The following is a 27,469-nucleotide window of genomic DNA, read 5'->3' on the forward strand; positions in this document are numbered from 1 at the left end:
TATTTTTTGTACACAAAGGGTTTTGCTCTGTGGCCCAGGGTGGTCTCAAACTCCTAGGCTCAAGCCATCCACCCGCCTCAGCCTCCCTAATTGCTGGGATTACAGGTGTGAGCCACCACTCCCAGCCTAGTTACTGTGTATTTTTAACAAGAGATTTCTGCCCTACAAAGGTGATTTTCTTACTTGGAATAATTTAATACTGTTCCCCTACCTTCCCTGTCTCTCCCTGATTTGTAAGAGGCAGATGATTTTTAAAACCACAAAATAACTGCTTCGTATTGCCAGAACTAACATAAACAACAAATGTATCACTTTTGTTTTTGAGTAGATCAAAAACAGAACCTCTTATTAAAAGCAGCAAATATGAATTAATCCAATACAAATTGCTTCTCAGAACAGTGGTGACATGCATTCAGAGGCACTGCCATCTCAAAAATCCATAAATTCAATGAAAAACAAAGCAATTTTATTTACTTAGTTGTACCTGCTCATCTCTTTGTCTCCACTCTTGCCAATTTTCTTCTCGTGAATCCTTCTGTACTGGGTTTGACAATGGAAGATCATGTTGAGCATTACAAACAGCATGGGAGGATTTCTGGGGAATTTTCTTAAAAGCAAGATTCCTGAGCTATAAAACAAACAAAAAATATATTAAATTCAGTTTACCAATCCTGGGATACTAACGATTTTTTTAATTAAAAAAAAAAACAGTGATATTTTTATAGTTCTACTCCAAACACTCGTTTTGCTAACTCACACAACTGAAGTTATTATTTGTGTTTTCTATAATCTTTGTAGAATTTAATTTTGCCAGCATTTCAGATAATGCTGGTAGATCTATATATAAAATGATTAAGTGAAAAATGTATTATACTCTATTATACCACCATTTTAATCATTCTTCCTTACTAAAAAGAAGTTTATAGAAGTAGAAAACAGTAAAACAAGTGTGCTTTTAAAATGCAAAACACAGCCAGGCTCAGTGGCTCACCCCTCTAATCTTAGCCCATTGGAAGGCTGAAGCAGGTGGACTGCTTGAGCCCAGGAGATTGAGACCAGCCTCAGAAATGTGGCAAAATCCAGTCTTCACAAAAAATACAACAAGAACAAAAAAACTAGCCGGGTGTGGTGACACACACCTGTGGTCCCAGCTACCCAGGAGGCTGACGTGGGAGGATCACCTGAGCCCAGGGGATTGAGGCTGCCATGAGCAGTGATCATGCCACTGCACTCCAGCCTGGGCGACAGAGTAAGACCCTGTCTCAAAAATAAAAATAAAATAAAATGCAAAACAATACAGTTCAGAAAGCATACACATTTAAAAGTTTAAATAGTGAGAGATCACCTAAGCAACTCTGACAACTACTTTGCTAGTCCTGAAAAATACAGGGCCTAGTCCACAAAGTAACATAATCAACTAAAACAGTATGGGCCAAGCCACTCCCAACAATAAAAATAATCTGAGACAAAGTAGTTGAAACAAGACAGAAAAGTACCGAGAGGCTGTTATGAACTGAATTTGTTAAATTAAGTTTAGCCAGCAGACTCTGAGCATCCTGCCTATGAGCTAGCCCTGTTCTGCAAGAAGCAGTTAAAAAAAAAAAAAAAAAAAAAGTTTAGCCTAAAGCTGCCTCCTTACGTTTTTTTTTTTTTTTTGGCAGAGTCTCTCTCTGTCACCAGGCTGGAATGCAGTGGCGCAATCTCGCTCACTGTAACCTCCGCCTCCCAGGTTCAAGCAGTTCTCCTGCCTCAGCCTCCCAAATAGCTGGGATTACAGTCACATGCCACCACACCCAGATATTTTTTCTATTTTTAGTAGAGATGGGGTTTCACCATGTTGGCCAGGCTGGTCTTGAACTCCTGACCTCAAGTGATCCCACCCACCTCAGCCTCCCAAAAGTGTTGGGATTACAGGCATGACCCACCGCGCCTGGCCCCCACTGCCTCCTTACATATTTTAAGTTCAACTTGAAAGTTTCTCCATACATAGTGAACTGTAACCTAACAATGTATAAACAAACTATAACCTACTTTTGTACCAATCACCCAGTTTTAGCCAATCACAGGTGGTCAACTGTCAAACCATGTTCAAATAAGGCAAAGGTAGAGCTGTAACCAGTCCAGCTGTTTCTGTACCTCACTTCCGTTTTCTGTCCACAAATACTATCTGACCATCTGACAGCCCAGGAGTAGCCCTGAACCTATTCTGGTTCTGGGGGCTGCTGAATTGTGAATCAGTCTTTGCACATTTGAAGTGTTCAATTTAATTTGTCTTAAGTTTTTAACAAATTGTATCCTCCCTAAAGATACCTTGAAGCCCTAACCTCCAAGTGTCCCTGAATGTGACCTTATTTGGAAATTGGGTCTTCACAGATGTAATCAAGTTAAGATAAAGTCATGCTGAATTAGGTTGGGCCCTAATCCAATATGACTGGTATCCTTATACAAAGAGGTGAAGACACAGATACACAGAGAATGCCACATAACAACACAGGCAGAGATTGGGGTGAGGACACAGCAAGCCAAAGGAATGCCATGGATTGACAGCTGCCACTCAGAAGCTAGAAGAGGCATGGAAAGATTCTACTCAGAGTCTCAGAGAGAGAATGGCCCTGTTGATGTGTGGATTTGAACCTCTACTAGACTCCAGAACTGTGAAAAAATAAATTTCCGTTGTTTTAAGCCACCAAGTTTGTGGGTTTTTTTTTAAGGCAGCCCTGAGAAACTAATAAAGAGGATTTCAACTGAGGATCAACAATTTTAACTGTTAATATTAGGTTGGTGCAAAGTAATTGCGGTTTTTACCAAATACATTGTTCTACAAAAGGGAGTAAGATAGAAACACCACTGTAAGTAGCTGGTTTCTGATTTGGAAAGGACATTCAGAAGGAGCTGCTGCTGGAAATGAAGCACTGGTAGGTCGGCTACTGTTTGCTTTACAGAAAGTAAAGGCTTATACAACTGCAAATGGCTGAAGTGGAAAGGGTGGATCCTTCACACTCATTCTGTTTTATATTTTCTTATTCTCTAATATAAACTCCATTATTGCCTTATTTTCTGTTTCCCCCAAATCATCTTAATTCCTAAAAGAAAATAGTGGGCACTCAAAAGTTCTGAAAGATCTGACTTCTGAAAGGTTATGATCCAGTGAGGAAAACATCTTTCCTTTAAAGTTACTGTGTGGATAGCATTTTAAAGAATATTTAGAAAGCAATGGAGATGGAAATGTAATAGAAAAAAATAAACTGAAAAGGCTTTTTTCTGTCTTGGGACATTACTATGACAATAAAACACTATTCTTTCATTAAATAATAAAAACAAAGGTCCTTATATACCCAACTGCTCCTTCTATTAAACAAAACACATACTAGAGTTGTAGTTCAGAATTTCTTTTAAAAACAATGGGCATATTAAATGTTGGTCATATAAGTAAAGCTAAGCATGTCTAGGAAAAAAGGGGCTTCCATACAGTTTTTACTCTAAAGAAAAGAAATGGGCCAGGCGCAGTGGCTCACACCTGCAATCCCAGCACTTTGGGAGGCCGAGGCGGGTGGATCACAAGGTCAGGAGTTCCAGACCAGCCTGGCCAATATTGTGAAACCCCGTCTCTACTAAAAATATAAAAATTAGCCAGGTGTGGTGGCACGTGCCTGTAGTCCCAGCTACTCGAGAGGCTGAGGCAGAAGAACTGCCTGAACCTGGGAAGCGGAGGCTGCAGTGAGCTGAGATCACGGCACTGCAATCCAGCTCGGGTGACAGAACAAGACTCCATCTCAGAAAAAAAAAAAAAAATGACCATCGAATGCATAAAAATGTACATTCAATGCGAGTTACAGAGGGCCAGGAATAGTGTTGCACACCTGTAATCTCAGCACTTTGGGAAGCTGAGGCAGGTGGATTGCTTGAGGCCAGGAGTTTGAAAACAGCCTGGGCAATGTACTGTGACCCTGTCTCTACAAAAAAAAAAAATTAGCTGGGTGTGGTGGTGCTTGCCTGTAGTCCTAGCTACTTGGGAGGCTGAGGCAAGAGGACTGCTTGAACCCAGGAGTTTGAGGCTACAGTGAGCTATATCATGCCACTGAACTCCAGCCTGGACAACAGAGAGAAATTCTGTCTTCTCTTTAAAAAAAAAAAAGAGGCCAGCGTGGTGGCTCACACCTATAATCCCAGCACTTTGGGAGCCAAGGTGGGTGGATCACTTGAGCAACATGATGAAACCCTGTCTCTACCAAAAATACAAAAAATTAGCCTGGCGTAGTGGTGTGTGCCTGTGGTCCCAGTTGCTTGGGAGGCTGAGGTGGGAGGATCACTTGAGCCTGGGAGGCAGAGGTTGTAGTGAGCCGAGATCGTACCACTGCATTCCAATCTGGGTAATAAGAGTGAGATCCCGTCTCAAAAAAACAAAAAAAACTAGTCGTATGATTTTTGCCTATAACAGTAAAAAATAGGAAACAACCCAAATGCTTATCATGAGTTCAATTAAATAAAGTATGAAATAACCATGTAATTAAATATTGTAAACTGTGGATTCATTTAAAATAACAGAGATCTGTATTTACTAATATGGAAAACCGCTCATAGTTAATTTTTTTTAAAAGTCAGTTATAAAACAGTCTTATATAACCCCATTTTCATTTAAGTATTACACGGATATATACATACATGTATATATTCATATAAATTTATATATATGTACAGAAAACACATACTAAAATATTAATTGGTTATATCTCTGGTTATATCTATAAATGACCTTTGTTTCCTTTTAAGACTTTCCTATTTTAAACTTTATGCAATGAACACACAAACTTCCACAGTCAGAAAAAACGTACTTTAAAAATGTTCAGGCAGGGTGTGGTGGCTCACGCCTGTAATCCCAGCCCTTTGGGAGGCTGAGGCAAGCAGATTGCTTGAGGCCAGGAGTTCAAGACCAGCCTATGCAACATGGCAAAACTCCATCTCTACAAAAAATGCAAAAATTAGCCAGGCATGGCAGTGTGTGCCTGTGGTCCCAGCTACTTGGGAGGCTAAGGTGTGAGGATACCTTGAGCCTAGGAGGTTGAGGCTACAGTGAACTGTGATCATCCCACTGCACTGCAGCCTAGGTGACGGAGTGAGAACCTGTCTCAAAAAAAAAAAAGATCATTACATTTGATTTTAAATATACACAAATTCACATCCATTCATTGAAGTAATATTTTCAGAGTACCTGTAGAACAGGTACTATGGATACATAGGGGAACAAGATAGTATCTGTTCTCAGGATGATTACCATCTACTGGGAAAGCAGACAACACAAATAATTGTAAGTGTTACCTCATTTGCTTCACTCTGTTGCTGTTCCTTCTTTTTTCTTCTTTTCTCTCTTTTTTTCCCATTTGTAGTTGACTTGCTTCCTAAAGTTTGAGACTTTCCAGTATTTCGACCTTTACCTTTTCCAGGTTCAGAATCAGAGCCACTGCCACTATCCACTTGTAACAGGGCAAAACGAGAAGCGGTGGTGGGAACAGAACTAAGTACTGCTGAGGCCATCGTAAAGATTTTTCTTTCAAAATACTTCTGTCAAGAATAATTTCTGTGAGGAGGCAGAAGAGTAGGCAGATGGGTAAACAAACACAGAGTAAAATCTGTTGTAGATTCTAAAGCAACCATATGTAGATAAAATAAATTTCTTCTGACACTGGATTTAGTAAATTTGGATTAATACCCACAGCACTATTAGCAATAACATACTTTTATATTTAAGTAAACAATGTAACATTTTACAATAGAAAAATGATATGAGATTTCACAGATATAATGTACTCATTTTTCCATGTATACTTTAAAAATTCATGGTCTTCCTCTCTCAATCATTCTGTAATATATACATACTTATAGAGAACATCCTAAATCAATATGGTTTACAGTGGAAAAGAATATCATTTCTTCATTATACACACACAAAAAAAAGACCTTTAGTCCAACTACATGTTAACTCCCAACTTCCAATACAAGAAAAAAAGGAGTAAAGATGGAATACTATTCTTATCATATATAAAATACTACCGTAGGTTTGATTCTAGAAACTGTGATTTAGAACTGACAGCAAAAATAAAGAGCTTAAATTCTCTCAACCAAAGGAAACTTTTCAAAATGCCTTCCACATTATGTTTTAGTTCACTAGTTTCCATGCAAGCATAGGTCAGTGTAGCTTCATTCCGTGTGCTGTCAGCTTTTCCACAACCGTTTAGACTTAAAAGGGATCTTAAAAGCCCCTTAGTAGTTCCTAATCCAAATCCTTTAGTTATACAGCTAAGGTAAGTGGAGTTTAAGTTGGTTATGTGACTTCCTTTAGTTCTTTCTGGAAGTTAGCGGCTGAGTCTCCACCTGGACCTAGATTTGTTGAATCTTATTCTGAAAGTCCAAATTAAGAAGCCCTGTAACAACCAGAAGACTAAGTACTCTTCTAATTAAAAAAGACAGATTGTCTTAACAGAATGGCAACTCAGAAATTTGTGTTTTGAAATGTTTCAGGTAAAAACTGAATAAAGTATTCAATTTGAAAAAATTAAGATGAACACTCCAAGTAGCCAGCACAAAGGTTAACAAAACGTTAACTGACTCCTATGCTTCTCTCCAATTGCATTCCCCCACTGCACCAGCCAGAGATAACAAGTATCCTGATTTTTATATAACTTACTCCTTTGCTTTTCTTTATAATTTTATTCTATGCCTTGATTCACAGTGATCATATCTGAATGAACTACTGTCATTTCCACAATATCCCACTGGTTACGTATATATTTCTTACTATATCACATTATCACACAGGTCCACCCTATTCACTGCGGGAAAGGGCTATATAAACGTGAATACTAACAAGTAAGGATCATTAAGATCCATTCCGAAAGCTAACCACACATTATCGTTTGTATGTTTTCAGGAGGGAAGAAAAATGAGAAGCATGTATTCAATCTTCTACCTTAAGTAACCAGAAAAATATTTGGAAATCTTTCAAGTTTTTGGTATACAATGAAGAAAAATCACAGTAAGAACTGATATCTGAAGATGCCATCTAGCCATCATTAAATCATAGCATTTTTATTACAATATCATGTTAAGATAAATTGCTCCTGTGCCTAGAAATATGCAAATCAAGATAAAATATCACAATGTACAGAGATGATACCACATTGATAAATTGTGACAGATTTTTGGCTCCAATCTTTTCTACAAGCATGAGAATGAAAGCTTCATAAGTTATTACAAAGGAGAAAATGTTTCAAAATGGAAAAGAAATTCCAGAAATATTATGGAAAAGATGAATTCTGCTTCAACCTCAACATATCTTATTAAAATAACCTTATAGGCCGGGTGCAGTGGCTCTCACCTGTAATCCCAGCACTTTGGGAGGCCAAGGTGGGCAGGTCACTGGAGGCCAGGAGTTCGAAACCAGCCTGGGCAACATAGTGAGACCCTGTCTCTACTAAAAATACAAAAAATTAGCCGGGCATAGTGATGCGTGCCTGTAATCCCAGCTATCCAGGGGCTGAGGCATGAGAATCTCTTGAACCCAGGAGGTAGAAGTTGCAGCAAATCGAGGTTGCACCACTGACTCCAGCCTGGGCAACAGAGTCAGACTCTCTCTCAAAAAAATAATAATAATCCTATATAAAATTTTACTTTCTTGAGCACTCAAGGTACAATTATCCTACATAGCTATTCAACTATCATTATATTCAATTTTAAATGTTGGGACTATTAATTGCAAGTGGCAGCTGTATTACTGTTCACAAATATTCACTGTCCCTCCCTGAAGGGGAATTATACTATAAATCACTTCTCTGTTGAAGGCAGGCATAACCAGGTATCTTACTTTGGCCAGTGAAATATAAACCTTAAAAAGCTTTACAAGTCAGTGTGTGGTTCAACATGTTCTCTTTTCTCTGCTTCTGTGATTGCAGAAGCATATACTGAGATGGAATTTCTATCAGCCAGATCTAATAAAGTCTGCAACCACAATGAACAAAGCCCCCTTACTAACCTGTGGTGGACATGGTAGCTTGAGCAAGAAAGCAGCTTTGCTGCTTTCAGCTGCTGAGATTTTCAGATTGCTACTGAAGCCTTATCAAGACTTACATCTTACACAAAAAAAATTTCTTTCCATTCTATAACTGTGAATTTCATATATGGATTATTTGCATGCGTTAAATGTTCATAAATGTCTATTCTGAAACATCTCTCCAAGGCTCATAGAAATTTTCTTTCTGTAGCATAAGGCAGAGCTATCTTACCAGGGTATCCTTAGATAAAGTTTCCCTTAGGCCTTGGGGCAGCCAGGAAACCCCTGAAAAAGTAAAAGTCTCTGTTCCAGGCACTTCCAGATACAAGACACCTCATCCAGTGCTCATCAGTTGGTAGCTCCTGCACATGCTGCTCTGGAGTTACGTTAACTATGAAAAGGGAAGTGCTCCAAGTCCTAGTAATCTACCTCATCAGACAACTGCAGAATGCACTGCTACCCATTATCATAGACAGGCTTGTGAAACTGTTGGAAGATTATGTTCAAGGTGCCTAAACAGCAAGGCACACAGTAGAATAAGCAGCAAGTAAAGAATGAGGGAGCCCAAAATCTAGTGAGCAACGTTTCCTTAAAGCAACAGCCTTAAATCTCTATATTGATTATATTTTTACCCATTTGCCAGGGACATGCATTTTCAGCAGCATCAAATATAGCTGCAAGGTGACTGCTCAAACAATGCATATGCTTTCTGTCACCTAGAGCTTTGTCATTAAACACTTGAAATTAGAAAGGTCAATTGAATTTGAAATCCTGTCATTCACTTATTTATTCATTTGTTTATTTTTGAGACAGGGTCTCGCTCTGTTGCCCAGGCTGGAGTGCAGTAACATGATTATGGCTCACTGCAGCCTCGACTTCCTGGGCTAAAATGATTCTCCCAGATCAGCCTCCTGAGTAGCTGGGACTAAAGGTGTGTGCCACCATGCCTGGCTAATTTTTTCTATTTTTTTTTATAGAGATGGGGATTTCCCTATGTTGCCTAAGCTGGTCTCGAACTCCTGGGCTCAAGTGATCCTACCGCCTTAGCCTCCCAAAGTGCTGGGATTACAGGCATGAGCCACCACAACTGCCCCAAATCCTTTCATTTTTATCACAAGAAATTTTCTATTACATTTTTGATGAAAAGAGCTGTTAGTTTAAAAATAATTCCAACTGTTGTAAATTACTGAATGCTTAGTTAAAAATTGTTTGTTTTTATTACCTACTCACACAAATGAAATTTTAATGGGCACTCAATTCTAAGAAATCATTATTTAAAAGTCTAGATCAGGAACTGAATATTCTTATTTCATGGATAAGCTGCTTTTAAAACGAAAAGTTAATGTTCACAGAAGCAAGTACAACTCTCATTAGAAATCCTGAAAAGAGTCTGAAGTTTTATAGAAATTCAACATTTAGTATCTTTCCTATAAATTTATATTATGTTTTACTTATCCTATACTATAACAAAAACGTTTTTCACATTTTTTTCCATCTAGTTCAGTACAGACACCTTTAAATCTCTTTCCAGTTTTGGGAGAATGAGATGCCTCTGGTTCTTTATGTCAGTAATGCAAAAGGCAAATGGCAGGGAGCACCAGCACAAGACCACTGACCTGGAGCCAGAATGCCCATCACACCCAACTTGCTACTTACTGTAAGTACTTGAGCAACCTACTTGATCTCTCTTGAGTTGTTGTAAAGACTGAATAAGTTAATATATATAAAGTACTTAGAACAGTAGCCAGAAGCATTCAATACACTCAAGCATCACTTAATGATGGGGATACGTTGTGAGAAATGCATCATTAGGTGATTTCATCATTGTATGAGTATCACACAGTGTACTTACACAAGCCTAACTGGTACAGCCTACTATCCACCTAGGCTACATGGTATGGCCTATTGCTTCTAGGCTACAAATCTGTATAGCATGTGACTGTATTGGAGGCAACTGTAACACAATGGTAAGTATTTGTATATCTAAAGAAAAGGTACAATAAAAATATTGCTTTATATATGTCCATCATTGACCAAAACAAAACACAGTTAATGCAGCACATGACTATATAAGCATTTATGGGTGTTCTTACTATTATTATTAAACTGAAATGTGCCATGAGGCGCTATGAGGCATAGGAGAATTGGTACAAACTATTTTAAAATTTGACTAAGCATGCCTGACTCCATTGCAAAGTGTTTTGAAACTTAATCAACATCTGGCCCCTATACAAGCTAAGGCTTTAATCTTTGAAATAAAAAAGTTTTTAGGCATTGAGTAGTAGGTGAGTGGTCAGCCACTGAAAAGAGTCAAAGACCTAAAGATTACACATAACATACTACAGAAGGAAAATACCTATCTACCAGAAACCCAAGAGTCACAGTTGAGACTATATCTTAAATAGTGGGCATACAATAGATACTAAATGTTTCCTGAATGAATGAAAAGAAGTAACAACAGAAACACAAAGCAAAAAGAAAGTATTATGACAAATACTGTTAATCAAGAAAAGAACCAATGACAAACACTCAAAAGACAAAATTATTTTTCTGGTAAAGCAGCTACCTATGCTATGTCACATCAGCAACCTATGTGTTAACATGTCTGCAAGGGTACTTCTGTCAGAAGGTTACTTCTGAAAGGGTAAAACGGAAAGCGGGAAATGCTCCTTTAATGATCCCTTGTTTGATCAGGGTAAAGTGCAAAAAAAGAGTAAGACAGTGGCAGCCACTTCCCATTATATTATACTTTACGTAACAGTAAATATTAAAGACAAAAAATAGCACTACTTAATCTGAAGCTAAGAGGATAGGAGATGAAACAACTGTAAGGGTTCAATCATCTGTGCTATGCTATACTTAAAAAAAAATAGCCAACATATCAACACATCATCTACTTCAACAGCCTTGACAGAAATCTACATACTATGTCAAAAGGTACAATGACCAGTACTTCAGAAGTAGAAGAGAAGGAAATGTAATTTTAAATGAAAGAAGGGAATAAAACTTAACATGAAAATAATTCCCAATTTGTAAATATGTCCATTATTCATACACATACCAAAATGAAGAAAGAAATGCATAGGATTACTCACTATGCTTATTTTCCTTTCTATAGTTTTTACTATTTCCCCAAATAGTCTACAGTGACTATATACATATATATACACACACATACATACATATACACACACACACACATATATATATATATTTTTTTTTTTTTGAGACAGGGTCTTACTCCCACCAAGGCTGGAGCAGTGGTGTGATCACGGCTCACTGCAGCCTCAACTTCCTGGTCTCACGTGATTCTCCCACCTCGGCCTCTGGAGTAGCTGGGACTACAGGCACGTGACACCATGTCTGGCTAAATTTTTGCAGAGATAGGGTTTTGCCATGTTGCCCAGGCTGGTCTTGAACCCTAGGCTCAAGCAATCCTCCTACCTCAGCCTCCCAAAGTGCTGGGATTACAGGAATGAGCCACCATGCCCGGCTCTACAATGATATTAGTTCTAAAAAAAAAAAAAAAAAAAAAAAAACTCAAAAAGAAAAAATGGTTATTTATACTCAAGTTGAAAAAGTTAAGCATAATGTAATCAATACAATATTGATTTTTTTGCCCTGTGTCAAAATTTAGAAAGGGCAACTACAGGTCAGAATTGACAATGAGACGCCTTTGGCCATTCACATCAGTGATGGACAAGTCAAATGACAGAGAGCAACTATCGAAGACTAATATGTTGCATACTTTTAAGAGAACATTACCCTCGTTAACTAATTTTTCAGAATTTTCAAAAAGATAGTCATGTTATGCAATCCAGGAATTCCTCTGTAACTTTTTTTTAAAATCTTGATAAGAAGAAACAAATAGGGAGACTATGAAAACATTAGGCTTTTAAAAGATACTATATTTTAGGTCATGGCTAGGGTTAGTATTCCTTCAGTCTTGTGTCCTAAACTTCTGCATCTCCACATACAGTCACATCTAAGAGATGTTAGGATAAATAGATTCAAACACAGCTCTTCTCCCTCCCTCTCTATACTTTTTCTCTTTCAAATACACTTGGTCTTTAAAATTTAGATGCTTCTATGCTCAGACATTTATATACACGTAATATAATAAAGGCATACAATGCAAATGAAAATACAATGGACTGCCAATTAAGTTACATACATTAGTCTATGAATATGGTGGCTAATACTGTATATTAAACATTTACATATTATTAAAATACTACATAAATCAGGTTTTTGGTGCAGAAATCTAATGATTATTTTATTTATATTTTTCCCCTCTTCCCTTTGAGTTCCTTTTACAAATAATTTCAAGGATATCTGGGCTCAGTGGTGCACACCTGTAATTTCAGCAACTTGGGAGATTGAAGCAGGAGATCACTTACGTCCAGGAGTTTGGGACCAGCCCAGGCAACACAGCAAAACCTTATCTCATAAAATAAATGATAAAACTAATTTCAAGGATAATGTATAGTTGAAGGAAGACAAAATAAATTCATAAGATAATTTTAAAAACAGAAATGTTTCAGGGCAAAATGTGAAATAAACACACATTCTCAATATGCAGGCAGTTCACCATAAATAAATATATCTTCTACTATCTTCCATAATGTAATGACTACCACTAGTAAAAACTATTAATTTATACTTAAGATGGCAGCAGGCCAGACATGATGGTTCACACCTGTAATCCTGGTAATTTGGAAGGGCTGAGGTGGGCAGATTGCTTGAGCCCAGGAGTTCAAGATCAGCCAGGGAAACATGGCAAAACCCCTTCTCTACAAAATGTACAACAGTTAGCAGGCATAGTGGTGCATGACTGTGGTCCCAGCTACTTGGGAGGCTAAGGTGGGAGGATCACCTGAGCCTGGGGGTCGAGGCTGTAGTGAGCAGTGATTGTGCCACTGCACTACACCTTGGGTGACAGCCTGAGACCCTCTGTCAAAAAAGAAAAAGAAAAAAAAAGATGGCAGCAATGTCAAAAATATAACAAAGTCTCTATTTTACATATACTTCATACCCAAAAAGCCAATTATTTGACTTATTAAATGTAATAGCATATGTTAGGGCTTTCTCTAGCAACCCTCTTTCTTCAGATTTTGCATGTACTCCAAGAAAAAACAACTTGAAATTTCTTGAACACACAGTTTACTTGTTCATATCTTTAACTATGCTGTTCTCTTTTGTCTACAATGCCATCTATCTCTTCCACTGAAAACTTCCATTTATTCCTCAAAATCCTGCTCAGGTGCTAGCTATCTATGAAGCATTCTCTGACCTGTTCCTGAAGTCAAACATTCCCTCCTCTGTAATATTTCCATACTTTAAACTTACTATTATTGAATGGACTCCAAAAAAATTCTCTTTATTGTTGTGCCTAGCCCCTATGATCCTGATTTCAATATCCTGAAAGACAAGAGTTTCTATCCCTTACAAATACCACAGGACCTGGCACATAGAAGACACATTTATTGAACTTGGTGTTTTCTTCATGTTTACATTCTTCAAGTACACAGCTATCTATGCAGTGAAAGATGTGCTCTATAAGTAAGAAAAATGTGAAGTGCACAATAGACAATCCTCAATTCCCATAATGCAGATGTGCATGAGCAATTATTAGCAGTTCAAAGTTGTTTCATTACGGTAAGTACCATTCTAACAAACTAATCGCCACAACCAGTTTTGTCTAGGAAGCATATCTGGTTTTAAAGTGTTGATTTAAGCCAGCCGGGCATGGTGGCTCACGCCTGTAATCCCAGCACTTTGGGAGGCCAAGGCGGGCGGATCACAAGGTCAAGAGATCGAGACCATCCTGGCCAACGTAGTGAAACCCCATCTGTACTAAAAACACAAAAACTAGCTGGGCGTGGTGGCGCACGCCTGTAGTCCCAGCTACTTGGGAGGCTGAGGCAGGAGAATCGCTTGAACCAGGGAGGTAGAGGTTGTAGTGAGCCAAGATTGTGCCACCACATTCCAGCCTGGCAACAGAGCGAGAGACTGTCTCAAAAAAACAAAAAACAAAAGTGTTAATTTAAAAGAATTAGGATGCATTGGTTGCTTAAGTAAACTGCTTCTAAAAATGAATAGCCTAAGCTACAAGCAGGAGAATTTCTTTTTTTTTCTCTTTCTGTATACATGGGGTCTCACTACGTTGCCCAGGCTGATCTCAAACTCCTGAGCTCAAGCAATCCTCCAGCCTCGGCCTCCCAAAATGCTGGGATTACAGGCATGCACCACCAAGCCCGACCCAAGCAGAAGAATTCCTAAGTGGCTGGTAGTCTTGGCCTCTATCAAGGTTTGGAGGCACACTGCCATTATGACCTTATCCCTCTACACTATGACCTCACTAGAATCAAGACAGACAGCAGCAGCCATATCTCAGTCCAGAAGACCACAATTAGGCAACTTCAGAACACACACACACAATTATATATATAAAATCCTTAAGTCAAGAACAACCAAATATATCACTTTTTATGAGATGAATGATGGCCATCTATTAACACTACCAATTAGCCTGACCAAAAAAAAGATATTAATGTAGATGCCAATTAGTGTGGCCTCACTGATATATAACTTAGATCGAAATTAACTGAGCATAATATGAAATGGCACCAAGTATCACTGATTTAACACCTGGTGAAATAAAAAATTGTGTTATTTCATGTTCTGTTCTTAAAATAACCAAACAGTATCTTTCACTTTGGCTTCTTAAAAATTAGGGTTCACAGGCCAGGTGTGGTGGCTCACACTTGTAATCCCAGCACTTTGGGAGGCAGAGGCGGGCGGATCACAAGGCCAGGAGTTCCAGACCACCCTGGCCAACAAGGCAAAACACCGTCTGTACTAAAAAAAAAAAAAAATTAGCCAGACGCCTGTAATCCCAGCTACTCAGGAGGCTGAGGCAGAGAGTTGCTTGAACCTGGAAGGCAGAACGTGCTGTGAGCCGAGATCGCGCCATTACACTCCAGCCTGTGCAACAAGAGCAAAACTCCGCCTCAGGGAAAAAAAAAAAAAAATAGGGTTCACAATCAGCAAGTGTGAAGTGCATACTAAAACTCTGCTCCAAACACACTTACTCTAAGTGATGTAAACCCAATGGGTATGCCCCAAACTCCATTTTTTTCCTCATAGTTAAGTACTGAGACTCCTCTCCAATCTGCAGCTCCCACTTTCTGTAGGCCAAGAAAATTAAACAAAAAATACAAGCAGGTACTGAGTGAGGACCTGACGGATTCTCCCACGAGTAAAATACATCTATTTTCATTTGGCCACAGTGTTCTTTCGGTCAACTTCTGGGTTTTGCTCTTACTCCAGAATTGAAGCTACTATAGTGTTATAAATCTGTTGAGAAAAGAAATCTAGATTTCTATGAAGATTTTTAATATTTTAATTTGTCGAAAAGCTTCTCAAATATTTTTATAGCTACAAGTCACATTTATTAAATGATTCCAGTTACAATCCCAAGCACATTTACTACACAACAGACAATGCTAAATGGTGAAGAAAAGTGTCTCCGGCTTTTTAGTATAAGACACACGATCTTTCATTAGTCCTTCTAATGAAAGCATTAGCATCTACTCTGAAAAATCTGGCGAAGGTAAAGAGTGAAAAGGAGGAAGAGAAAAGGCAATGAGACAATTTGATAAACTATTTTTGTCATTACTGTTCAATATTTATGAAGCACCTTAATGCTCGGGATCTGACAAAAATTCGGAAAGGCTGTTCCAAACAATAACAGAAAAAAAAAATCACTTTTCAATAGCTGGCGGGGGAGGAGGAGGAGCACTATATTCAAAAAGTAATTCACTATACCTCATTCATGAATGAAAGCCAAATTTCACCCATAGGCTGTTAACCGATGCTCCGAAACTTATTCGCAAAGTACATAGAGAAAGAAATTGCGCTAGGCGAAACCTAACTCGGGCAGAGAAGCGGCTTCAAAACCTGAAAGGGAGAAAACGAGTCAGGTCGTTGCTCCAGAAATTTCCGAGCGCCCGGCTCCCCGGGAGGGAGCGCGGGCGCCAGCGGCGGGGAGGGGACGGTGGCACCTGTCACTCGAGCGGCCCCCACGGGGTCTCGGGAGGCTCAGCGGCCGCCGGCCTGGGAGTCGGGTGCAAGTCCCTCTCCGCCGCCCCAAGCCTTGCGCCGAGCGTCGGGCCGCGGCCCTTTCCGCGGTGCGGCCCTCCCGTGCCCTCTGCCCAGCGGCTCCGGCCAGTGGGGCCCGTCGCCTCAGGCCGAGTCCCCGCCACCCGAGGCCGGGGCGCCGAGGGGAGCGCTGTCGAGCCGCTGCCTACGCCTCCGGGGTGCCGGAACGGACACCCGCGAGGCGGGCCCGCCTCCGCGTACTCACCGGGCCTCCCGGGCCGCCGGCTCGGCCCTCCTCTCCCTCCTCCCCCCGCCGCCGCCTCTCCCGCGGCTCCCCGGGCGGCCGCACTGGGCGTTGGGACTAGTCTGGGTCAAGTGTCGGCAGGGCTGGGGGCAGGCTCGCGCCGGGCGGGGGTCGCGGTCGGCCCGCAGGCTGGGCACTAACGGGTCCCGGGGCGCCGGAGCGGACCGCGGCGGTGAGCGCGGCTGCAGGCTGCGGTGAGGGGCGGGGAGAGCGCGGCTTCGAGCAGGCGGGCGGGCGGGCGGGCGGAGGGTGGAGGGAAGCCCGGCCGGAGGGGGCGGCGTGAGAGCCTCGGGGCGGGGGCGGGGGCGGGGCCTGGCGCGTCCGCCGAGCGCGGGGGTTTGTTTATTTTCGCGGTTGGTAGCGGCGCTGGCGCTGGTTAGAGGTTCGCCGGTGACGTGAGCGCCCGAGTTGGGGGAGAGGACCAGAACCACCTGCTGGAGAAGGGGAGCTACGGGGGCCGTGCAGGGTCCAAACGCCTCACGTAGGCGGCGGCGCCACGGTCTTCGGGGTCACAGGGAAGAGAAGGGCTCTCCTCAAGCGGGTGGAAGGAGGGAGGCCTCCCGAGGGAATGAGACTCCAGGCCACTCCCCCGCAGCAAGGCAGGATCACCTGCGTCGCGGAGAGCAGTTAGAGGGCCCTGGAGTGGAAAAGGGCAGTGGGACCTGGTAGCTTGGGTTCCCTGCAACTTGGGGTTCGACCTCCAGGCAATGAAGTAGGGGTGGTCCTGCAAGTCAAGATTCCAGTAGCAAGAGTGCATCAGATCTCTGTAAGGAAAATAACTAACATTGCTTAGTTCCCTGTAGAGTTGCAGGGCGCTTTAACGTTATCTCCCTTGGTTCTCCATCAGGTCGTAGTGGACTAATTTTACAGGCGAAGTTAAGTGACTTACCCAAAACCTCACAGCTAATAAACGGCAGAGCCGGCACCCAGCTTTCCAATTCTGTGAGCTTACCAGCGCATCACATTATCTCCATAAATCCCCCTGATTCAACTAATATTAGACGCCCCGCAGGTAAGATGCTTCAGAGTTAGAGGGGAGTTGAAGATACCTTTGCCTTCAAAGAAGTAAGGAATAAAACAAAGATAAAACAGACAGTAAAAGAAAAACCATGATAGGTGCCACGTGAAAAGTGGCAGAGTACTGCCGGGAATCAAAGAACCGTGTATATCTGTCTTGGGGATAAGGAAAGAAAGGCAGCATGAAGGAGTAGGCGTTTGGGATTGACCTTGAAGGAGAGAGGGAGAGTTTTACAGCAAGAAGGGATAGCATGAGAATATATATGAAGGCGAATCAGTGAAAGTTGTGTTGGGGAAAGACCAAAGACTCCAGGGTATGTTGAGAGGTAGAAAAGACAAAGGGGTATGGGGCCTAAGATACCAAATGGATGAATTTATATTTAATTCAGTATTTTGAGTTTTTATAGTTCAGAAGTTTGGGACAAGAAAAGGAAAGTTTTTTTTTTTCTTTGTGCTATTGATTTATTTGTGAGGGGAAGCAGAAATTAGAGGTGGAAAAACTGACAGATCTACTGTAGGCCAGGTAAAAGGTAATGATGAGTCTGACCTAAAGGGACAGCCAGGGGGATTTAAAAGAGCATAGTTGAGAGATGATGTGCATGCAGAATCTATAGAATTTGGCAACTGATTGATTAATTGTGGGTAGGAAGAGAGAAATCAAAGAAAGTGGAGGTTTTGAGTTTGTAGATAATTGCAAGGGAGAAAAGAGACAATTACAAAGGAAAGGAGAAGGAGCTACTTCTTGAGAGAAGATCAGTTTAGATTTGGACATTTTAAGAATTCAAAGGGTTGTCAAGACAGCCAGAGAGAATGGACACTAATAAGTTAGAAATAAAGGTTTTGTAATATGGGAAAGATGACTGAACTAGAAAATAGACTCATAAATAATCAGCCTAGGAGTGATATTGCTGTGAGATAAAAGAAGAAAACAAAGGTCAGAATCTTGGAAAACACCCTCTTTAGAGTCTCGCTACTCAAAACGTGGTCAGTGGCCCAGCAGCACTGACATGAGGACGTTAGTTAGAAACTGAGAATCTCAGGCTCCACCCCAGACCTGCTGAACCAGCATCTTCAACTTAACAAGAACCCGAAGAGATTTGTGTTACATCAAAAAGTTTGAGAAGCTCTGATCTAGGTGAGCCAAGCCAGCAAATAAAGGGGGTGGAGCAGAAAATGGGAGGAGAATAGGGTAATGCAGAATCATCAAGACAAGGTAAATTGGAGTTTCACAAAAACAGAGCTGGAAGGAGTGTTGATCAACAATATCCAAAACCACAGAGGTTGAAAAGCACAAGGAAAGAAGGTATGTTTGCACTTTGTGATTAGGTAGTAAGGTCTTTAAGACCACATTGTTCTCATTGAAAGCCTAGAAAGAAAGATCCCCTTTCTGGTCAAGGTTAGTCTAGGAATCCATTCCATCTTCCCCACTTCCCACGTATATGGGACATATCGAGATAAGTAGATAGATTTGACAGTGGGAGAAAGTAGTTCTCTTCCAGTTGCTTCTATTTTCTCAGCAAAGTGAGGAGCAAGATCATTTTGGCAGACTGCTAATTGTCCATCACAATTTAGTCTCCCCTTCTCCCTGAAAACACAGACTGCTTTTCTCAGCCTCTCTTTCAGTTGCATATGGTCAAGTATTAAGTTATAGAACGTGAGCAGATGTTATGTCTGCCACTGTCAGGCCAAGGCGTTTACTTTGAGAGTACTTGTACCTCTTTGATGCATTTTCCTTTCTGCCAGCTGGACCCTGGACACGGTGACTCTGATTCAATTATGCAGATGACCACAAGCCTCTGGGGTTGGCAGAGCCACAAGAAAGAAGGTGCCTGGATGAAGGAGAGCTACCCACTGACCTGGATACCGAATTATGTGAGCAAGATATATTTCTACTGAGTTGGAGCCATAACATTTTGCAGTCTATTTGTTATAGCAGTTTAGCCTACTCTAGGTAATGTAGTCCTTAACGGAAAGTATTGAGAAAAGAAGAGAGAAGGGAGGTGAAATCAGAGTTTATGAGTGAGGGAGAGTGAACTGACTGAAGAACATGGTAAAGTTTCCATGCATTACTAAGAGCCCCATTGAATAAGTGGTCATGAATTTATAGTGAGGCTAGCCACTTGGTTATGCAATTTTCTCTAGCCACATTCAGTTGCTCATGTGCAGGCACTGAGTAGGCAGTTTTGGCAGTAACCAGGACTGAGATTTGACCAGGCAAGTATAAGGGGAAGATAAGGGCAGAGTTGGTGGTGGTAGAGGCAAAGGAGGCCTTATAATTTCAGAAGTGGTAAGAAGTAAAGTTATGAGAGGAGTGAAGAATCGTGGAAAGATGGTAGAGTGACTGAATTGGTGTTTTTGATGAGGTTGAAGAATTGTTGAAGTTTAGTTACTATATGCAATGACCTTGGAACGATAAGAGATGGTTGGAGAGTGGAGGCTTGAATTAAATTAGAGGAGGAGCTGTAGTTATCGGTAATATTGGAGTGTAAGGAATGCATATGAGAATGGATAATTGAGGTACCAGAGGGTATGAGATCCTTTGAAAGGAGGTCAAGGAATTGAGACACACACAGTAAGGATCTTGAAGTGAACATCCACATAGTTACATATATCTATTATACATACGTACATACATACATACATACATATATACACATACCCCTCACAAAGAATTACCGCAAGAGTGATTCCACAGTAGTGTTGTAGTAGTGAGTAGTTTTGGAGAGAGTGATAGTAGCCCTAGTACTAAAATCTTTAATCTATGAGTGAGGGGTTGAATTCTTCAAATTAGGCTGCACAGGGACATCAGTGGTTTAATATGTTAAACTCTTGCAAATATCACATTTCATTAAAATGATGCTTTTATGTTTTATGTTGCTAAAGTGAGATTTCTAATTGCTTCTCTCCGACCTCTCAAATTACGATGGTAACTGCCTTCTTTTACAGGAAATGCCCATCTGTCTGTATTATAAACCAGACACATGCCAGGTTTTCCAATTTAAATGACGGTGCTTTAAAACTTGTCATAGACTACTCTGTCCTACCTCCAACGTGTATTTCAAGTAGATACATCTACAGATGTTAGCTCTGCCACATCAAAACAATACACAGTGAATGTTCAAAATCTACATTAAAAACCTCGGTTATAAAGAGCTAGATACCCTGTTTTACATGATGTGATTATTACACATTGCATGCCTGTATCAGAACATCTCATATACCCCATAAATATATACATCTACTGTGTACGCACAAAAATTAAAATTATTATTATTTTTGAGATGGAGTCTTGCTCTGTCTACCAGGCCAGAGTGCAGTGGTGCAGTCTCGGCTCACTGCAACTTCTGCCTCCCTGGTTCAAGCAATTCTCCTGCCTCAGCCTCCCAAGTAGCTGGGACTACAGGTGCATGCCACCACACCTGACTATTTTTTGTATTTTTAGTAGAGACGGGATTTCACCATGATGGCCAGGCTAGTTACGAACTCCTGACCTCAAGTCATCCACCCACCTCAGCCTCCCAAAGTGCTGGGATTACAGGCATGAGCCATAGTACCCGGGCCAAAAATTAAAATTAAAAATTAAAAAATTAAAACTTCAGTTATGGCTTAAGTTAACAGTAAGTAGGGACTGGCTAAAGACCTGATAAATTGAAAATAAGATGACCTGTAGCTTGGGAAATGATGTACCATGTTATATAAGATAGGGGCTTTGGGCTAAGACTGCTAGGGGTAGAATTATGAGGTTATTGTGAGGATAAGACACATTACGCACACACGCACACACACACACAACCATTCTAAAGACTGCAAGTACATATAAGCATTAAGTTAGGTATGCTTATTCTATTGTCATACTTATTTCTAATTATTATGGAATTGCTTTAACTATACATGGACTTTTCCTACTTAGAAAATGTTTATTACTTCTGTACATGTTAAGACCCAGTGGCAAGGGGACTTCTGGTTAAGCATAGTGCATTGAACACATGTTTGTCTCCACTTACTCCAGAGACCTCATTAAAGTGACAGTAAAGGAATAAAAAAGATATAAATCTATAAAGAAAAAGCAAACAGGGAAAGAGATCCCAACTGAATAAAATGCCAACAAAACTTAGAAACGTGGAAAGCAGATGGATGAGTGATCACTGACTTACCAAAGCCGCCAAAGTGACTACTTCAGCTTTTGGGAGAAGGCAGAACCAGCCAGAAGTAGCCTATCCATGTCACAGCACCCTGGAAAGGCTCTAAAACTAGAGCTGCCTTCCCTCCGAAAGCAGAAGGAGAGCAAGGCTAAAAAGGAGAATTCACTGTGAATGTTTTCTAAAGAGAATGATCCTGCCTCCCCTATATTCCCTACTCCATTCCATGCTGCCCAAATTCACCAGAAGATAGATGGTTTACTTTCTGGAGAGGTTGACTCAGAGCTCGCCTAGGCACCAGGCAGAGCTGAAGACAGGGATGACTCACTACACAGAAAAGTAGAATTAAGTGAAGTTGTGCATATTAAATTATAAGGCAGACCCCTTTCCCCCAGCTTCATTCACAAATTCAGATCCTAGAATGCTGGGATCCTGTCAAGAGACTGGAAGCTTCCTCTTAGGGGAAAACCAGCTGCTCCAAGAGAAGAGGTCTCCAAATATTGAGGTTTGGGGATCCCATGGTGAAGAGTGTGGCTTGTTGACTGTCTTTTACAGTCAGCCCAATAGTCAGCAATCCCTGATTGTACCTACAGAGGCTCTCATCAACATTTTATTGCCTCATTCTTTTATTTGAAAAATTTTGGCTGGGCACAGTGGCTAACACCTGTAAATCCCAACACTTTAGGAGGCTGAGGTGAGAGGATCACTTGAGTCCAGGAGTTCAAGACCAGCCTGGGCAACATAGTGAGATCCCATCTCTACAAAAAAGAATAAAAATTAGCTGGACCTGGTGGTACACACCTGTAGTCCTAGCTACTTGTGAGGCTGAGGCTGGAGGATAATTTGAGCCAGGAGTTTGAGGCTGCAGTGAACTGTGATTGCACCACTATCCAGTCTGGTTAACAGAGTGAGGCCTTCTCTAAAAATAATACAAATTTAACAAGTTTTTTAGAGATGGGGTATCTCTGTGTTACACAGGCTGACCTCAAACTCCTGGCCTCAAATGATCCTCCTGCCTGTGTAAATTAGTTCAACCATTGTGGAGGACAATGTGGCGATTCCTCAAAGATCTAGAACTAGAAATACCATTTGACCCAGCAATCCCATTATTGGGTATATACCCAAAGGATTATAAATCATGCTACTATAAAGACACACACACATGTATGTTTATTGCGGCACTATTCACAATAGCAAAGACTTAGAACCAACTCAAATGTCTATCAGTGATAGACTGGATTAAGAAAATGTGGCACATATACACCATGGAATACCATGCAGCCATAAAAAGATGAGTTCATGTCCTTTGCAGGGACATGAATGAAGCTGGAAACCATCATTCTCAGCAAACTATCACAAGGACAGAAAACCAAACACCGCATGTTCTGACTCATAGATGGGAATTGAACAATGAGAACATTTGCACACAAGGCGGGGAACATCACACACCGGGGCCTGTCGGGAGGGATAGCATTAGGAGGTATACCTAATGTAAATGACGAGTTGATGGGTGCAGCAAACCAACATGGCACATGTATACCTATGTATCAAACCTGCACATTGTGTACATGTACCCTAAATTTAAAGTATAATAATAATAATAATAATAAAAAAAAAGATCCTCCTGCCTCAGCCTCCCAAGTAGCTGGGACTACAGGCATGAACCACGATGCCCACATATCACCTCATTCTTAAATGTGGTGAACAGTTGATGATCTCCATTTATTTGAAGAAACCTCCTTACATGAAAGACAGAACCTACAATGAACAAACAAGAAAAGAAAAAAAAGAGCTTTAGAGGCCAGGTGTGGTGTAATCCCTGCACTTTGGGAGGCCAAGGTGGGTGGGTCACCAGAGGTCAGGAGTTCAAGACCAGCCTGGCCAACATGGTGAACCCCATCTCTACTAAAAATACAAAAAAGTAGCTGTGCGTGGCGGCACACACCTGTAATCCCAGCTACTTGGGAGGCTGAAGCCGGAGAATTGCTTGAACCCAGGAGGCAGAGGTTGCAGTGAGCTGAGGTCACGCCACTACACTCCAGCCTGGGAAACAAGAGTGAAACTCCATCTCAAAAAAGAAAAAGAAAAAAGAACTCGGAGGAAATAAAAGCAGTGTAGAAAGCCAGAAAACATGTCAAAATCAAGAAATTCTCAAAAATTTTAACTTCCGTATACTCTTCTCACTCAGGAAACTGCTAGAAGGAGCACTCCATCCAAGTAAAGGTGTATATCAAGAAACAGAAAAACATGTGGCTGGGCACAGTGGCTCACACCTGTAATCTCAGAACTTTGGGAGGCTGAGGCAGGTGGATCACTTTAGGCCAGAAGTTTGAGACCAGCCTGGCCAATATGGTGAAACCCCGTCTCTACCAAAAATACAAACAAAAAAAATTACCGATGTGGTGGCACGTGCCTGAAATCCCAACTACTTGAGAGGCGGAGGCAGGAGAATCACTTGAACCTGAGAGGTGAAGGCTGCAGTGAGCTGAGATTATGCCTCTGTACTCCAGCCTGGGTGACAGAGTGAGAGTCCATCTCAAAAAAGAGAAAAAGAGAAACAGAAAAACATGGGATCTGGTAAACCAGCACTCCAACAAAGCAGAAAACAAAGAGAATTCTCTAGATCAAGCTTTTCCAACCTGTGGTGTGTGGCCCAGGATGACTTTGAATGTGGCCCAACACAAATTTGTAAACTTTCTTAAAACATACTTTTTTGTGATTTTTTTTTTTTTAGCTCATCAGCTATTGTTAGTGTATTTTATGTGTGGCCCAAGACAATTCTTCTCCCATTGTGGCCCAGGAAAGCCAAAAGATTGGACGCCCCTGCCCTAGATGAAGGTGAAGGGAGGTTCCAGGAAGTCAGCTGTGTAGCAGGCCTGGAGAGCACACTAGAAGATGGAAGGCTCTAGAAGGGATGTCTCCAAGAAAAGAAAAAGGAAATGATGGATTACCTAATATGTCTGAACCTTTAGAACAAAATTTCACAACTTTGGTGGAAAATACGGAGATGTAATGGTGATAGATATAGAGAAAACTAAGCAACCACCAGGTGTGGTGGCTCACATCTATAATCCCAGCATTTTGGGAACTGAGGCAGGAGGATGGCTTGAGCTCAGGAGTTTTGACACCAGGCCAGGCAACATTGTGAGACTTTGTCTTTACCTTAAGAAAAAAAAAATTAGCCAGGAGTACTGGTGCACATCTGTAGTCCCAGCTACTCAGGAGGCTGAGGTGGGAGCCTGGGAGATTGAGGCTGCAGTGGGCTATCATCGCGTCACTGCACTCCAGCCTTAGTGAAAGAATGAGATCCAGTCTCAGAAAAAAGAGAGAGAGATAAAACTAAGCCACTTAAGAAAGAAGGAAGAGCTGGGCGCAGTGGCTTATGCCTGTAATCCCAGCACTTTGGGAGGCCGAGGCGGGCGGATCACGAGGTCGGGAGATCGAGACCATCCTGGCTAACGTGGTGAAACCTGTCTCTACCAAAAATACAAAAAATTAGCCGGGCGTAGTGGTGAGCACCTGTAGTCCCAGCTACTTGGGAGGCTGAGGCAGGAGAATTGCTTGAACCAGGGAGGCAGAAGTTGCAGTGAGCCGAGACTGCACCACTGCACTCCGGCCTGGTTGACCAAGCAAGACTCGATCTCAAAAATAATAATAATTTTAATTCTTGTGCGTACACAGTAGATGTATATATTTATGGGGTATATGAGATGTTCTGATACAGGCATGCAATGTGTAATAATCACATCATGTAAAACAGAGTATCTAGCTCTTTATAACCGAGGTTTTTAATGTAGATTTTGAACATTCACTGTGCATTGTTTGATGTGGCAGAGCTAACATCTGTAGATGTATCTACTTGAAATACACGTTGGAGGTAGGACAGAGTAGTCTATGACAAGTTTTAAAGCACCGTCATTTAAATTGGAAAACCTGGCATGCGTCTGGTTTATAATGCAGACAGATGGGCATTTCCTGTAAAAGAAGGCAGTTACCATCGTAATTTGAGAGGTCGGAGAGAAGCAATTAGAAATCTCACTTTAGCAACATAAAACGTAAAAGCATCTGTTTAATGAAATGTGATATTTGCAAGAGTTTAACATATTAAACCACTGATGTCCCTGTGCAGCCTAATTTGAAGAATTCAACCCCTCACTCATAGATTAAAGATTTCAGTACTACGGCTACTATCACTCTCTCCAAAACTACTCACTACTACAACACTACTGTGGAATCACTCTTGCGGTAATTCTTTGTGAGGGGTATGTGTATATATGTATGTATGTATGTATGTATGTATGTATGTATAATAGATATATATAACTATGTGGATGTTCACTTCAAGATCCTTACTGTGTGTGTCTCAATTCCTTGACCTTCCTTCAAAGGATCTCGTACCCTCTGGTATCTCAATTATCCATTCTCATATGCATTCCTTACACTCCAATATTACCGATAACTACAGCTCCTCCTCTAATTTAATTCAAGCCTCCACTCTCCAACCATCTCTTATTGTTCCAAGGTCATTGCATATAGTAACTAAACTTCAACAATTCTTCAACCTCATCAAAAACACCAGACTCCGTCGCAAACAAAAAAAAACAAAAAAAAAACAACTAAGAAGAAGAAGAAAGGGAATAAAAACCTCCAGGAAAAATAGTCACAGCCATAAAAAACAATGAAATCATGTCCTTTGCAGCAACAGGGATGCAGCTGGAGGCCAATTATCCTAAACGAATTAGTGCAGGAACCAGAATACCAAATACCATGTGTTCTCACTTACCTTACCCCTAAAAGTTAGATGCCCTTCCTCCATACTCCCACAGTACCCTCTATATTTTTACCAGAGTCATTATATTCCTCTTTACTTTGTGAGCCCCTTAAAAGCAGAGACCAGGTCTGTTTTACCCATTGGTATGTCACTACAGTGCCAGGCTCATTGTTCGCATTCAAATGGTTGTTGAATGAACAAACTCAAATGTAACTGCCTGTTTACTTGTCTGTCTTTCTTCAACAATGCTGTATGTTCCTTGGTGGATGGATCTGTAGTTTATTAAGCTTTGTTTCTTTTAGCATTTAGCACTCAGCATCAAGACCTAGCACACAGAAGTTTATTGAATAAATTAAATTTGTCAGCATTATAATTAATCTTTAAAATACAGTATATAGCATTGAGGAATATATAGAAAGTATTCTCAAGATACAGAGAGACATGGGTTGCTCAGGATTATTCCTTTGTGTTTCAGTTATAGGAAAGATCTCATACTATAGACTACAAATGCCAAATGACCTACTGTGCTCATACCACCCTTAACCTAGAAATAAAATAGAAACAGTTCCTAAAGAAACAGTCTTAAAAATAACCAGCTAAAATTTTATCAACAACAACAAAAAAGTAGTTGGGGTTTCTTCTCATTAAATTAGTTTGTATGGGTAAGCACCACCTAAGTTTCTTGATTCATGGCATGTGTTCTTAAACCAATTTACCAATTAAAAATAAATAGTGATCAATATATAAAAAGCAGTTGTATTTCTTGACACTAGCAATGAGCCATCTGAAAATGAAATTAAGAACACAATTCCACTTAACAGTAGCATCAAAAAGAATAAAATATATAGAAATAAATTTAACCAAAGAAGTGTAAGACATGTACACTGAAAACTAAAATACATGGTTAAAAGAATGGAAAGACAGCCCATGTTCATGGATTGGAAGACTGAATATTGCTAAGATGGCAGTACTCCCCAAATTGATCTACAGATTCAATGCAATTCCTATCAAAATTCCATCTCCCTCTTTGTAGAAATGGACAGCTGGTCCTAAAATTCATATGGAAACTTAAGGGACCCCAAATAACAAAC

The 27,469-nt window shown here is 40.8% G+C and overlaps 1 protein-coding gene and 1 long non-coding RNA gene across 11 annotated transcripts in view; one reads left to right on the top strand and one right to left on the bottom strand.

Annotated features, from left to right (window-relative positions):
• Positions 1-16,641, bottom strand: part of GKAP1 (G kinase anchoring protein 1) — a 79,895-nt gene extending 63,254 nt beyond the window's left edge. For 3 of the 4 annotated variants that reach the window (XM_002819903.5, XM_024252842.3, XM_054520108.2), the window contains exons 1-4: positions 16,413-16,641; positions 15,875-16,006; positions 5,317-5,575; positions 485-628 (exon numbers count right to left, since the gene is read on the bottom strand). In XM_002819903.5, coding sequence (XP_002819949.4) covers positions 485-628; positions 5,317-5,532 — 360 coding nt within the window. In that variant the 5' untranslated portion in view covers positions 5,533-5,575; positions 15,875-16,006; positions 16,413-16,641. Of the gene's footprint in view, positions 1-484; positions 629-5,316; positions 5,576-15,874; positions 16,007-16,110; positions 16,317-16,412 lie in introns of those variants that run through there. The other variant, XM_054520107.2, reaches the window with a different exon arrangement.
• LOC129047759 (uncharacterized) overlaps positions 16,491-27,469 on the top strand; it is a 49,479-nt gene continuing 38,500 nt past the window's right edge. For 5 of the 7 annotated variants that reach the window (XR_010136536.1, XR_010136535.1, XR_010136539.1 and 2 more), the window contains exons 1-3: positions 16,491-16,645; positions 17,299-17,463; positions 19,212-19,340. This is a non-coding gene — a long non-coding RNA (uncharacterized LOC129047759). Of the gene's footprint in view, positions 16,646-16,771; positions 17,218-17,298; positions 17,464-19,211; positions 19,341-27,469 lie in introns of those variants that run through there. The other 2 variants (XR_010136538.1, XR_010136533.1) reach the window with 2 other exon arrangements.

This window comes from Pongo abelii, chromosome 13, assembly GCF_028885655.2.
Source record: "Pongo abelii isolate AG06213 chromosome 13, NHGRI_mPonAbe1-v2.0_pri, whole genome shotgun sequence".
Lineage (NCBI taxonomy): Eukaryota > Metazoa > Chordata > Mammalia > Primates > Hominidae > Pongo > Pongo abelii.